This window comes from Scomber japonicus, chromosome 8 (genome assembly GCF_027409825.1).
Source record: "Scomber japonicus isolate fScoJap1 chromosome 8, fScoJap1.pri, whole genome shotgun sequence".
Classification (NCBI taxonomy): Eukaryota; Metazoa; Chordata; class Actinopteri; order Scombriformes; family Scombridae; genus Scomber; species Scomber japonicus.
Genome location: NC_070585.1, coordinates 14,657,637 through 14,671,872, shown reverse-complemented (window position 1 = coordinate 14,671,872; position 14,236 = coordinate 14,657,637). Strand labels below are relative to the sequence as shown.

The following is a 14,236-nucleotide window of genomic DNA, read 5'->3' as shown; positions in this document are numbered from 1 at the left end:
AACGTACCTGCTGCTGAGTGCACAAATCTGCACTTGTGCGTGCATACCCACATGCCTGTGTATATGAGCTGAGGTGAATGTGTGCATTATCCCTGCATGAGTCTGCTGTAATTACACAGTGAAGGTGCCCACGGGGCGGCAGCCGCTGGTTGGCTCCTCGCCACATCCCCTCGTTTTATTATGTCTTTACCTGAAAAAAGACAGAAAACTGCTGTGTGTGTATCTGTCGGTGTTGACTGATGAGATCAAGTCTGTGGCGCTCGTGTGTGTGCGTGTGTGTATGAGTGTAAAATTTATGTCGACTGAAAATAAGAGTGTGCCTCTTGCCGAATGCATCAATAAATACCATACAGTCTATTATTATTACTGTACTGTATGTGTTCCCAGCAGACATCAGCTGGTTGCAGGTCTGTGTGCTGACTGATAAAGTTCAGTGTGTCAGTGTGGGAATTCAAGAAATGTCTTTTCAGTGTGTTATAGTGTCAGTGTGACGAGTTCAGAAGGAAAGTCGAAGGGTCTACTGAACCAAAGGTGATGATTGCTATAGCAACAGACATCACATGACAGCGACTAACTGTCGAGATTGGCCCTATAGTGCAGCAAAAACAAATCATTATAGACAGGAAAGATCATCTTCAATGTACGCACCAGTACATTTTTTGCTGTGAATTCCTGGTTAAAAAAGTTTGATCTTCCTTTCTTGGAATGTGTGCGTAAATGCATGTGTGACTGACACATACAGAGGAAAAAAACAGCTAAATCTTTGCAACAGCTTGTGACAGGACTGACCTCCTTTTCTATTCTAAACACAGTAGAGGGAGCAGACGGGACAGTAGCAGTTAAGATCGCATACTAATGTGAAAAACCTCCAGCTCCAGCTGCTGAACTTCCATTAACCCACAGTGCTCAATCACAAGCACAGATCATAATCTGCTTATTGTCAGCCTGAAAATAATATTACTATGTCTTTCTTCCAAAAGAAAGTAACTTTTTGGAGCAGCTAAAACATCTCAACCTGGAGCTTTATCTGCCTCCTGCAGAGCAGCATAGTTGCAGTCAGTGAGATGATCAGATGACTGAGCAGTGAGATCAAAGCTGGGCTCAGTGTGTCTCCATACTCAAGGTATTTTTATGGTCGGCTGTTAAACTGTGCAGTGGTTAATATACATTTAATGGAGACGGGGAATTGATAAAACACTCCCTGACATATAAGGCTGCGGTCAGAAAAGTGTCAGAGTTGGAGTTTTGCAGCTATATTGGCAGAGTAATACTATCTGACCTCTGGAAATAGACTTCAGGGACAATGTGCAGCAGGACATGAGTGCTGTGTATGTCTGTGTGTGTGTGTGTGTGTGTGTGTGTGTGTGTGTGTGTGTGTGTGTGTGTGTGCAAGCGTGTGCATCAGTGTTTGCGTGTACATGCATGCGTGTTTGTGTGTCCGTCGACTTGCCCAAATTTAACTGTCTGCATTCTGCAGCTGCTTGGAGGTTTAGTTATAGTATGCAGTAACCCATAGAAATCTGCCATCAAGTCATAAAATCGTCATCTCAAAGGTATAACACCTGCCAATAAAAAAGGAAATAGGGCGAAATAACATCACTTTTCTTTTCCAGAGCACTACATACAGAATTTTCTTTAAGTACTGAAGGTTAAAGTGTCCAAATTGAAAAAGGCATTTCACTACTAAACTGAACTAACTTTCTGGAGAGAATTAAGGCGGAGATGTTGTTGCAGTATACACACATATTCTCACACACACTAGAGTAGTTTTGTTTATCTGGCTGGAAATAGACAGCAGGGAAGGGGTGGGATGAGAATTTGGGTGGGGAAGGGCAGAGATGGATGGGAGGAGGTGTGTTTGGAGCGAAGGAGCGCAGAGAGACAAGTAACATGGCTCTGATTTACATTCATCTCCTGGAGAATGGTAAAAAAAGACAAACACCCGCTGACAGCAAAGCCAGAGATACTCAGCTCAGGTGCACATATACAAAGAGATAAAAACACAGTGTGGGTACTTTCTAGTTTCTTGGCACTGCATGATGACTTACAGTGTGAGGCTGAAGAAAAATAGGTTTTATTATGCACGTGCCCCCTTCCCATTCCACCTTGTCATCGAATGGTCAGTCGGTGAGGTCAGTAGATCGGAGCAGACAGGATTTGCATCTATACTTCAGGTTGTCATCCATGTTGTTTTATTTTAGGACACCTTCTGTAACAGACATTACCACGACAGTGACGAATGCTAACCGTTTTGCAGTGTAGCCACAGATTGGCTGTGGACCAACACACACGCCCTGCCCGGGAGAATAGGAGAATTTTTTTTAACGAAGACTGCAGGGTCAATGGGTTCAGCAAGCTTTGTTCTTAGATAAAATGGATGAGTTGTGATATGAGCGAAAGGATGAGGAATTTCCACCCCTTCTACTGATTTTCCAGTATTGTGTGGGTTTGGTTTCCTACAAATTCATGTTGAGATCCTTTCATGTGTTTACTGATAGACATGGATTACATGCCTTTACAGAGCTTTGTGTTTTTAATGTGCCACACATTTCATGGTATTCCAGAAAACTCAGAGGCAGGTGCAGCATTTTTTCTACAATTATCATTGTTGGTGTTTCTACAAAGACTGTGACCATGTGCAAACTAGATACAGTACATCCATACCATGAGAGTGAGTAACACTTACACAACCATTCTTCATTCCTCTGTTTCTTTCAGATGATGTCATTAGAGCACCTGGCCTGTGGTTGGCTGCAGCAGCTGCTCATTGTGCTTTTAAAGCTTTGCCTCACTTTTGCTGGGCCTCTGCAACCGCTCAATGGGACTGACTGCACAGCCAAGGGTCCTGCCTCCTACATACTGGTCTTTACTGGTCACTGGAGCCCACAGGCCTTCCCAAAGCAGTATCCCCTCTTCCGGCCCCCTGCACAGTGGTCCAAATTCATAGGTGAGAAAGTCACAGAATTACACACTTCATATGTACAGTTTGACCATTGTTTGATATTCAGTTGAGTTATGTCAAAGAGAAGTCAGAGCATATTATTTGACTTCTATCAGTTATGCAGTTTTCTTTTCAAGAGGAGAAAAACGGGGGACTAGGATGGTGTCTACAGTGCTCCTTATCATGTGTTCGAGGTTTATGGCCTCATTGTCACTATACACATATTTACACAGACACATACATGGAGGTTAGAGATCATAATGAGCAAAGCAGTGAGACTCAGACAACAATACAAATGACAGTCTAAATGCTACCAGATGGGGTTTCTTTAACTTATGTCCAGCCCTATCTTTAATATTTCTCTCAATCCTTCATTTTTTCCCACATTTCCACTGGTTTACCGCAGTGTTGGCGGTCAAGAACGGAGTGGCGGTTTTGGGGTTGGTGAACGGGGGTGATGATAGTCGGGGTGTGGTGGGGTCAGACCACTTACCTCAGAGCCAGGAAGAAGGAATAAAAGAAAAGATTCCAGTTCCTTCCTCCTATTCTGTTTTTTTTTCCATGCCATGGAGCATGGGATGGATGGCAGATGTTTGTGTATGTGCACGTATGTATGTGTGTTATACTACTCTTGTGCATCGCTGTCTGAGGTAACTGTGGCTCTGTCTGGTTTCCAACTCTCCCAACAGTGCCCCTCTGCCCTGCCAGAGGATGATGGCCTACTTACTCCATACAGAGCCAGGCACCAGAGATTCTGACATACCCATAAAGGCTTTAATGTGTCAGGGTCCTGGTCATCAGTGGACAGGAGAGGGATAAGGAATGGGTTTTGTCACAAGAGAAGAAAAACACAAGGGCCTCAATGGACTGACAAAAAGAAAGCTGGGAATGGAGTTTGTCACAGTACAGAGAAAAGCGTAATCTGTCGAGGCGTTTAGGGGCCTGCAATGGTTTTGTATTGCTTTATTGTGGAGACCAGGGGGCAAGAGACCAAGGACACTGCCATAAGGAAAAGGGATGGAGTTTGTCATGACCATAGAAAAACACAAGCAGTAGAGAGGGCGGGAAGTGGGCTTCAACATCTTGGTGGGGCTTAAACGTGATGCGTTATCGAATTTCAAGGTCTTGACGCTTGTGGGAAATTTGTCAGAATGGAAAGGCAATTAAGTGCGTAAGTAATGGCAGTTTGGGGAGAAACAGGATAGTGTGTGAAGTGTGCTGGGCACAATGTCTGTGTGAGTCAGTGCAGTGTGTGTGTGTGTGTGTGTGTGTGTGTGTTAATACATGTGTCACAAGTGTTTAAATATAAGCGCATGGTTGTGTATGCGTGTCTGTATGCAGCTCTGAAAAGTGAGGTAAGGCAGAACCATCAGAGCATTTGTCAGCATGTTTCTGGCTAACCTTACTCTGCCCCTAAAACCACTGGTCTGGGCCAGTGGCTCTGTGGATTTCAATACGGAGCTCCAGGACCTGCGGTACAACAGTTTAACCTAAATATGACTCTTGATTCTTAACAGATTTCAAAATCAACTAAATATGAGAATGTGAAACAAAAGGTTCGGCCTGAAGGGTATAAAAAAGAATCAATCAACTTTTGTTTTTGTCCTCCGTCTGGCTGCTGACTCTGAGATCTTGACCTAACTCCTGGCAGCTCCAGTCTGTGTTTTGGTTTTATCAGTAATAGATGGGGAAAAGATGTAACTAAAACCATGCAGAAATGCCAAAGACATGTGTGTGGGCATTTTTTTCTGAATTATCTGATTAAATGCAAGAAGTAAGAAAGTAAGACGCAGCCATAGAGATATATAGAGGCTCCATGGTGGAAATGATCTCACTGTCTGGCTGAGGTTCTGTGGTACTTCACTGACATTGATATGCATTCCAGTGAATAAGCAACTTACTCCTGTCTTCTCCTCTTTCTTGTGTTTCCTTTCTCTCTTTTAGCGGTGAGCCATAATCGACATTTTCGGCTTTGGGAGGAAGGAGCTGCAGCCAGTGTAGGGGTGCAGAACTTTGCTGAAATTGGGGTGACAGTGGAGCTAATGAAGGCAGCCAAAGAGGCAAGAAAGAGACGCACTGTTGGAGCCATGTACCGAACAGCTGGTATCCCTAATGGTATTGGGCACAGCTCCACTGAGTTGCTCATGCAGCCCCGGAGCTCACTGGTAGGTACAAATAAAACTTAAGTGGAAGTAATACTCATTCACAAAAGCACACACATGCTCAGACACAGTAAGTCGCACAAACCGTCTATTCAATCATCTGGTGACCTGGGCCTCTCCACAACGCCGTCCATCCACACTGACCAAACACTTCCCCACTTCTTTCCACTATCCAATGTTAGACTATGTTTAGCCCAAGCACTGAAGCCCGACAGCCACAAATGCCCACATCCATCCTGCACAGTCTGCAATCTGTCTACTGCCTGTCCCGCTGACCTCTGGGAGCTCAGTAGAGGGGCCTAGGAGGAAATTTTGTAAAAGCTCGGAATAGTTTGACTATTTGAGAGATACTTGCCTGACTCTGTCCAAAGAAAACAAATTAAGCCTACCAGCACCTCCTATTCTTACTTCACATTATATCTTTTATTTAATCTGTTCATACTGATTAAACAAACAAGATATGATGTCCCGGTAAGTAGGTTTTTGTTACCTTTGGACAGAGCCATGCTAGCTGTTTCCCCCCTTGTTTCAGGCGTTATGCTGAGCTAAGTTCCCCACCACTCCTGGGTACAGCTTCATATTTTAAATAAAGAGTGGTATTGATCTTCTCATCTAATTTAATGCAAGAAAGCATTTTTCCAAAATTGTTGAGCTGTTTCATGCCCATATGTACATATATGTATGTACATTAAGAGAGAGTTGTTGGTTTCTGTAATCCTACATGTCCATACTGGCCTTGAAGTAATCTCTTCCTTGCATTACTACAATGGATGAGATGGTGACTGGCAGTCCTTGTTTCATGCAAAACTGCATTCTGATGTGCAGCCAAAGTTAATATGAGGCTTCAGCAGTCAAAGTAAGACAACCGAGTGGTTATTTTCGGAGGATATTTTTAGTACAAAATTCCCTGTTTGTGTTCCTGTCTCTTCATTGCAGCTCAGTGAGCGTGGAAACACAAAGGGAGACGATTTCACTAAAAAGACTAACTTGGAAGATTCTCATTTGATTTGACTTTTTCAAACTGCTGAAGCCTTATATTAGCTTTGACTGAACGCTAGGAAGCATTTTTGCACAGAATGAGGAGGGTACATTTTCTGCCATCCTTTACTGGAGTAAAAAGAGAAAGGATTACAACAGTCAGGAACTCTTTCAATGTACATAGATGTATCAAAGATGATAGACCTATGATAGACCTAAAAGAATCTGAACTCATCCTTTAAGATTATAGTTTGACATTTCGCGAAATAGGCTTTTACTTTCTTGTTGAGAGTTGGATGAGAAGATCAACATCGCTCTCATGTTTGTACAGTAAATATGAAGCTACTGTCAGGGCCTGGTTTAACCAGGCTGGTTAGCTTAGCTTAACACAAAGACAGGAAAATATATATGTAAAAACAAGAAGTTTTGTTTTTAGGGGTTTAGGTGTGAGACTATTTCCTGGCCCGGCTCAGTTACCTCCTGAAATCATTGCAAACAAAGGAGATATAAAATGTTAATTGGTGAGCTTTAAAGGTGCTGAAAGGTGGATTTTGTTACCTTTGGACAGAAGCTAGCTTCCCTGTTCCCAGTCTTTAAGCTGGGCTAACATTCTGCTGGCAGTAAACGTTAATATTGAACAGACAGATATGAGAGTGGTATCCATCCCCTAATCTAACTCTTGGCAAGAAAGCGAACTCCACTTCGGTATGGAGTTCATGGTGGACTGCATTTTCAATTAAAGAACAACTTTGCTCAGCATTGGACTACAGGGTACCAGTGCAAAAATAATGAATTAGTCTTGGAACAAAGGTCAAGGCTGCACTCTTTTTTGAGAATTGGGCTAAATTTAAGGCAAGGCCTTAAATAAAGTCAAAGGATTTGAGGTAGGAATGAGGTACTGTGGAAAAAAGTAATGTGTCACACTCTTTTGCAGAGTTTAAGTGGGAAATAAAGTATTCCTTTCTGTGTAAGGTATGTAGCTGATGATTGAGAAGGAAAGAGGTGAAGAGGAAGGGCGTTTTTAGAAATAGGTGTGCCTGCCTGAAAGTCTGGTGACCTACATTTGTTTATTGGTTATTCCACTGCCTGCACCCAAGGGCCCTGAAAAATCATAAGCATACCTGTTGGAGGGCATCTTTCATACTTGCCATGGACAGCAGCTTAACGGCTTGTCATTGAGGTACGTGATGTCTGTGGCTGCTTTTAAACGAGTCTGTCTGTTTTTAGATCAGTGGACAGTAAGGCAAAAAAAAGCAGGGCAGGACAGTTGCATGTTGTTGTAGCACGTGACAACAACAAACTGAATGATGTGAATCTGTTGATAGCTCAATCTGTTATTCAGCTTTTTTGTCTGTCTGCATCTCTCACACACTCGTTGAATGAATGAATCCCATCCTTTTTTCCTCCCCACAATCAAACATTCATACACAATGCCCATAAAATCACAAACGCATATGATTCCCATCTCCATATGCATAAGACTCCTGCTATTGCTGTTTGATGCGTAATTCAAAACAGACAGATAACATCAAATAAGTACCATTAAGGGCCTAATAGACATTATTCTATAAGACTCAATATTTTATAGGATCAAGGAAAATGGGACAACAGCTGTGCATTAAGCTACTTGTGCTACTGGACTGGGTTGCATGTTTTGAGGACGGTTTGTTCTCTCCAGGCTCTGTGGAAGATTTGCTATGATGGAGAAAAAGTGAGAGGGATCATGGGAGCTTTGAGTAACTGTCTGTTCTCTAGAGATACTTCCTGGCCTGTATAATGCAAACCACCATAGTCTGATCAAGCCAGTGACGAGGGATACCCCTGAGTAGACATCCTTACTGAGTGGCCCAATGGATATAGCAGGACAGCTTCTTGGAAAAAACGCTGTTTCAAAGGAGGCTGATGAGGACAAGAGGAGGGAGGGATGTTAGCAGAGGAGTGAAGAAAGGAAGGAAGGAAGGAGGGGATCAGAGGAAGATTTTTGAAAGTCAACAGAGCTGCTTCTGATTTGGTCTCTCTGTTTCTCACTGTGCGTCACAGGCAAGAAACAGACCCCATGTGTCATGCTGACACTAGCTAGCTCCTATCCCTTGTGGTTTGTTTGGCCTGGTGAATTGGTTTGATCTCTACTCCAGCACTCTTCCATCCAACCCTCTATCTGAGTCCAGCCCACCCTTTCCTCGAAATCCAAAACCATGCAGGTCCTCAAATATCGGGCCACAAATGGGTAGGCGTTTCCAAATGTGCTCTTTTCTGGGCGTCTGCCACCTCAGCGTGTGCTGACCCCCAGGCCACTTCCTGTATGAGGTCACCAGTTCTCAGGAAACATCCATCACACAGGAGACACAGGCTAACCCAGCACAGGAAACTGAGTGGGTGCATTCATGTGCACATATGCAATTCCACAGTCCCTGCATTTATAGGTTACACAGTTTATAAATCCTGGCATCGACAGTATGTGTGTGAGATGTCATGCTCATTGCATTTATTGTCCTGGATTATATTCCTGTTGCAGACAAGGGTGGGTAATCAAAAGGGCTAAATCTAGATCTATGTTCTATTCTTATTCACCTCCTAAGAGCTGTGCGTCAACTGAAACTCGTCCAGATTGCTGCGGTGAGACCTTTCATTGAAATAATCATCTCACATATGCTTAAATCACTATACCTGCTCCATGACTGAAATAGGGTTGATTGTAATGTCTGTTCTTCTTGTGATTTAAATATTGCATTTTTACAGTAGTTTCGCGTACAGTAATAATTTGGAAGACAGAGAAGAAAGCATATATTCATAAATACAATATCAATAGTCACATACAGCACATACTGTATAAAACAATAATCATGTGTAAGGAAGAAAAAACAAGTTCATTGCATTCTTCAACTTCAACTTTATGCTTATCACAGATGACATAAGAACAAAGATATTTAGAAAACAATACACTGTATACAGTATAAAGTAAAAGTACAAAGTATATAAGAGTATATGTGAAAAATTAAGATCAGTGCCAAATGTAGGGCAAAATAAAGTGCAGTTCTGCATAAGACAGGTGTCTGTCTGTCTGTCTGTCTGTATTACATTAAGAGATGCCGCTTTTCAATGGCTACATAAATTAAATAATTGCTTTGATCATCCTGTAGTGTCAACCTGAGGGAAGAGGTCAGCTCTTGATTCATAAAATAACTGATCTTATTTATTTTCTGTTTTATACCTACCCTATTTGAATGATGTTTACAATGTGTTTCATGATGACCCTGATGAAGGCCACAAGCCAAAATGCATTTGTCTTACAATAAAGTTGTTCTATATACTAGTGTTACTAAGTGTTGCTGACATTTTGAACCATTTAGATGTGTTGGGGATATTTCATCTGTCTTTAATCGGGCTTTAAAAAAAATACATCTCTCTATTGTCTGTCTTAAACCAAATTTCCCTTTTAGACAGTAAAGTTGAAACATTTGCTTCCTCTCTCTCTGGTCACCAGCTGTCTCTGATGGTGAAGATGATCCCCAGCCCTGACTGGTTCGTTGGTGTGGACAGTGTCAACCTTTGCGAGGGCAGCCAGTGGAAACAGGAAGTGACCATTGACCTCCAGCCTTATGACGCGGGGACAGATAGTGGATTCACTTTCTCCTCTCCCAACTTCCCCACGAACCCCCAAGAAAACATCACAAAGGTGAGTAAGCTCTTGTGTTCACAAAGTTCAAAAGTACAAACACTTTTCTTTCATTCACTCATTTACTTTGCCATTTATGCATTCGACCCAACTTGAGACAAGACAAGGTTGATATCCTTCATCTTATTCTTTAAATAGGTTAGCAGCACATGTGAACGAGACGTCATTCTTAGCTGTCTCCACTTAAGTGATTGCTTGGCAGGTCTCATGCCTGACCTGAAGTGAATTGAGTAAAAAGGGCCCCTCTTACATAATCAACCATCTATCCCTGCCCAGCATGTGTTTTAAAGTGGACTATTGTGTAGTTGAGCCTTTGTTGAGAATCTGCTGGCTCTCCTGATGAATTATGCTGTTCTTTTCTGTCTCCTTCAGATCACGTCTCAGATGCCGAACCACCCGGCCAACTCCTTCTACTACCCAAGACTAAAGGAGCTTCCACCAATCGCCAGCATAAAGCTTATGCGCCAGAGCAGATCACCCGACCGTCAAACCTCCATGTCCAATCATATTCTGCCAAACTCTATCAATCCTCAGTATTTCTCAGGTAAGACCACAGGACTCTCAGTCAGTGTTACCCAGACATTTCGACGAAAAAAATTAAACCTTGATTAAACTATAAGTAACAACACAGCAGGCTTTGTAGTCTCAAAGCCCAGGGTTATTGTCTTGAGCAAATTTTTCGCCTTGCATCTTTTTCACAAGCTTGACTGCTGCACTGTGTAGTAAGTGCTCAGTGTTTATTTGACATAAACAGTCAATGCATTGACTGCAAATACAGTATTTGTGAGGTAGACTACGTGTGTTCAGCCTGTGACTGTCATTTCTCTTCATTCTCTCTTCTTTTGTTCAAATCCACACTTATTCATGTTTTCCCCTCTCATCTCACATACAGAGATGAGAGGGGAAAACATGAATAAATGTGGAATTTTTTGCTCAAGGTGATACATCTTCAGTTCATGCAGATGTGCCTTAACATCTATTTGTGCCATCTTGAGTGAATTTGCATCTAAACACATCCTTCTTTGGACTTCATAGACAAATGTGCCTCTTTTAAAACTCACATTGTTTTCTGTCTGAACACAGTCAGACTCTTTAATTTCTAATGCTCTTTAATGCCAAGATCAATAGAGGAATATAAAACTGATTGTAAATACAGTTACTTTATACATCTTTTTTGTTCATTTTTCACTTAATGTCCAGTGTAAGTCATGTATAGTCATCACAAAGAATGCAATAATGCTTATTGCTCACTTTGATAGAAAGCAATTATACCATATACAGTATATGCCCATATATTACATTTTCACTGTTAGTCAAAATAGTAAACACAGTGAAGAGCTGGCACATCGTGATCATGATCTTCACTGCTGCTTCTTGTCTAATCAGCCCTCAGCAAAAGAGGAAGGAGGATTTTCATCTGCCCTGCAGACAGCCAGTATTACTCAGTATTTGTTAGAGGAATTATGTATTTTACACACTTTTATTGGCCTTGATAATTCAAACGCACTACACACATAGCATAGTTTCAAAATGACATAAGTGGAAATATGTGTTTATTCTTTCATCTGGCTGGTTAAATCAAAGGTTATGGTGGGCAAACTTTGGCCCTTAGACCCTGCTTTAGAAAGGTGTCCTCTACACAAAATCTACAGATGCTTCAAGAAAATGTTACGCTCCCTTCTCTGCCATTTATTCTTTACTTAAACATGGCTTTCTCATGTCTCTCTCCACTCAACACAGAAACACCACTGGACTGTGAGGTGTCTCTCTGGTCATCCTGGGGTTTGTGTCTGGGTCCCTGCTCCAAAGGTGGTGTTCGCCACCGCACACGCTACATTCTCTTGCGGCCAGCCAACGCTGGTGTCCCCTGCCCTGAGCTGGAGGAACAGATTGAATGCGTACCACACAGCTGTATGAAACTCCAGTAGCCTGCTGAGCACACAAGCACAGATACTGCCAGTATTCAACACTGGGACTCATGTTATTACTGCTGGACTGAGAAATGCTGCTGCATCTTGAGCATTTCCTTGATAATGCAAGGGATTTTTTCATCTTTGTCACAGCCAAATTGTGGAAAAATAAGACTTGGTGCATTACCTGTGCAGCTCATTATTTTTAGTGTATGCACTCCTCTGGGTGTATCTTGAATGATAGCTCATTATCACCCACACATGCGTTTAAACTGTACAGTGATCATTGCACATCAGAGTTACAAATGCACACACACTCTTACATGTAGGCACACAAAATTCCTTTCAAATACTGCATACTTTTACAGGCATGGAAGCATTAGTTTACATAAGTAACCTATAAACGCTTGGCACATGCAGCTCTCTCAAAATAACCTCACACCCCGATTTATAAATATCACCTTTCACAACTTATGGCTGACTTGAAACTTGGAGCCAGTCTACAGACGCTGGCCGATTTTATAACAGATGCAAGTTTTTATAGAAAGAAAAAAATAATATGTGTATTATGATCTCTTTTGATATTGTAATGTTGAGATTTTGTATATACTGTATGATGTATCTTATCTTGTATAACTCATGAATAAATATGGACTTGTGTTTTTCAAATAGAAAATGTCTGTGCTACTTTGTTCCCCTGAATGGCTTTTCACTTGTGGAGTACTATTATTATTATGCAAAAGCAAAGACTAAATTTGAAACCCATTGGACTGGAGAATATTCCTGACCTGCACGGCTCCAGTAATACGCGATGAAGTCAACTTATTTGTGTATGCCAGAACAACATTTTGCCAGTATTGACACTTCTTTATTTGTGCTCAAAGAACTTACAGCCTATGCAAAAATACACAGCCATAAATATCACAGTGTGAAAGAGTTATGATGTCTTAAATAGAAGTCACAATGCATCATATTTATAAATAAGAATTGTGTTTATCCCAAACTTTATTACAAAGCTGTTTTCCAAATTATATATAGATGATTGACAACTGAATGTAACTACTACATTTTTGTCAGTGTCAGTCTATACTCTGGCAGAATACCCTGAGAAATACTGACTATCTACAACACGCTGCAGTGAAAACTTTGTGGCGGAGTAGCACCTCCCAGTGGTCCTAGTCAATAACAACAACAATACAACAACTTCCAGGGGTCCGTTCCATAAAGCAAGCTCAGAAAAGCGGCGCTTATTGTCGAACACCTGACTTAAATGAGTCTAACAAATGAGATCAGGCTAAAGCGGTTCCATAAAGGCCGATCCACGTTCATGCAATCAAACTAATTCAAGGCAGGCTCGAGTATTCAGACTAATTGCGTGTGCACGCCATTCATGAGCAGCCCATGACGTTGAACACAGATCAAACGGATTCATTTCACAATGACAAAACACCACAGAAAGCCACAGAGCAGCAGCAGTCTTTAGCACACTTCACACTTCTGCTGTAGGATCACAAAATACAGTAAATAAAATCCAAGAGAAAGGCTGGCAGGAACTTGCTGATCGATTGAATCGGTGTGATCTGTCTGTGAAGGTGCGCTCTTGTTGCAGTACCCTGCGTACTATGGCAGGTCTGTCATGTTCAAGCTCGTCAATCAAGGGACACGCCGTCAGAAATAGAGAAACAGCGCATGGGTTGAGGTCGTTATAGACTGGACCTTAATCAATTAATAGAAAAAGGGAAACGCGTAGACATGCATCCGCTAAACACGTCTTTAAATGTATAGGTACTAATCAATAACCAATACCTTTAAAACAGCGCTTCCTACCAGTTAAAGCCATCTATTTAAATATTACATGTCCAAATATTTTTGCAGTTGTTCAATATTTATGAGGCTGTTATAGCCTACTGTCAGGCCTCAATGTTGAAATATTATGAACACACACACACACACAGACACAAATACATATATAATTAAGTATGATTAACTATGTACTCGACTATATAGGGGTATGAATGTATACATACGAGTATTAAGTTGACTATATATATGTGTAGCCTATATATATTTATATGATTAGGCTATTATTAAGACGACTTTATGTGAACTTTTCTTTTTAAATTATGGTGATTAATGAAGCCATATAATATGTTAAATAATCACTTTTCTATCAGGATAAGCAGCAACTCAGGCTAAGCCTGACAATTAGCCTGGTCTGATCCAGGTTTGCTAGCATAAATTGCTGTGGTGGTAACTGAGCTTGAACTATGCTGAACTTGCTTTATGGAACCGAATCTGCTAGAAAATGAGCCAGACTAATGAAATAAACCAGGCTTATTTGGTAATCCTGCTTTATGGAACAGGGCCCAGGTTTACTATACTACACAGATATAAAACATTAAAGAAAACAGATATGTCAATTTAACACTAAGATGAAACATTTCAGTGTTTTTGGTACAGTTTCTGGATCCATGGGGGACTTTAAAAAAGCCCTTTGGTAAATTCTTCAGGGATTAATGTATATTTTTATTGCATTGTATATTGATTTTTTTTCCGACCCAGGGAATGG

At 41.4% G+C, this 14,236-nt stretch overlaps 1 protein-coding gene across 1 annotated transcript; it reads left to right on the top strand.

Moving 5' to 3' along the window:
• The first annotated feature begins 2,718 nt into the window (after positions 1–2,718).
• spon2a (spondin 2a, extracellular matrix protein) lies at positions 2,719–11,685 on the top strand. Its single transcript, XM_053323801.1, has 5 exons — positions 2,719–2,947; positions 4,886–5,106; positions 9,566–9,757; positions 10,130–10,301; positions 11,498–11,685. Exons 1-5 carry the CDS (start codon positions 2,719–2,721, stop codon positions 11,683–11,685), a joined length of 1,002 nt encoding a protein of 333 aa, XP_053179776.1.
• Positions 11,686–14,236: the final 2,551 nt, after the last annotated feature.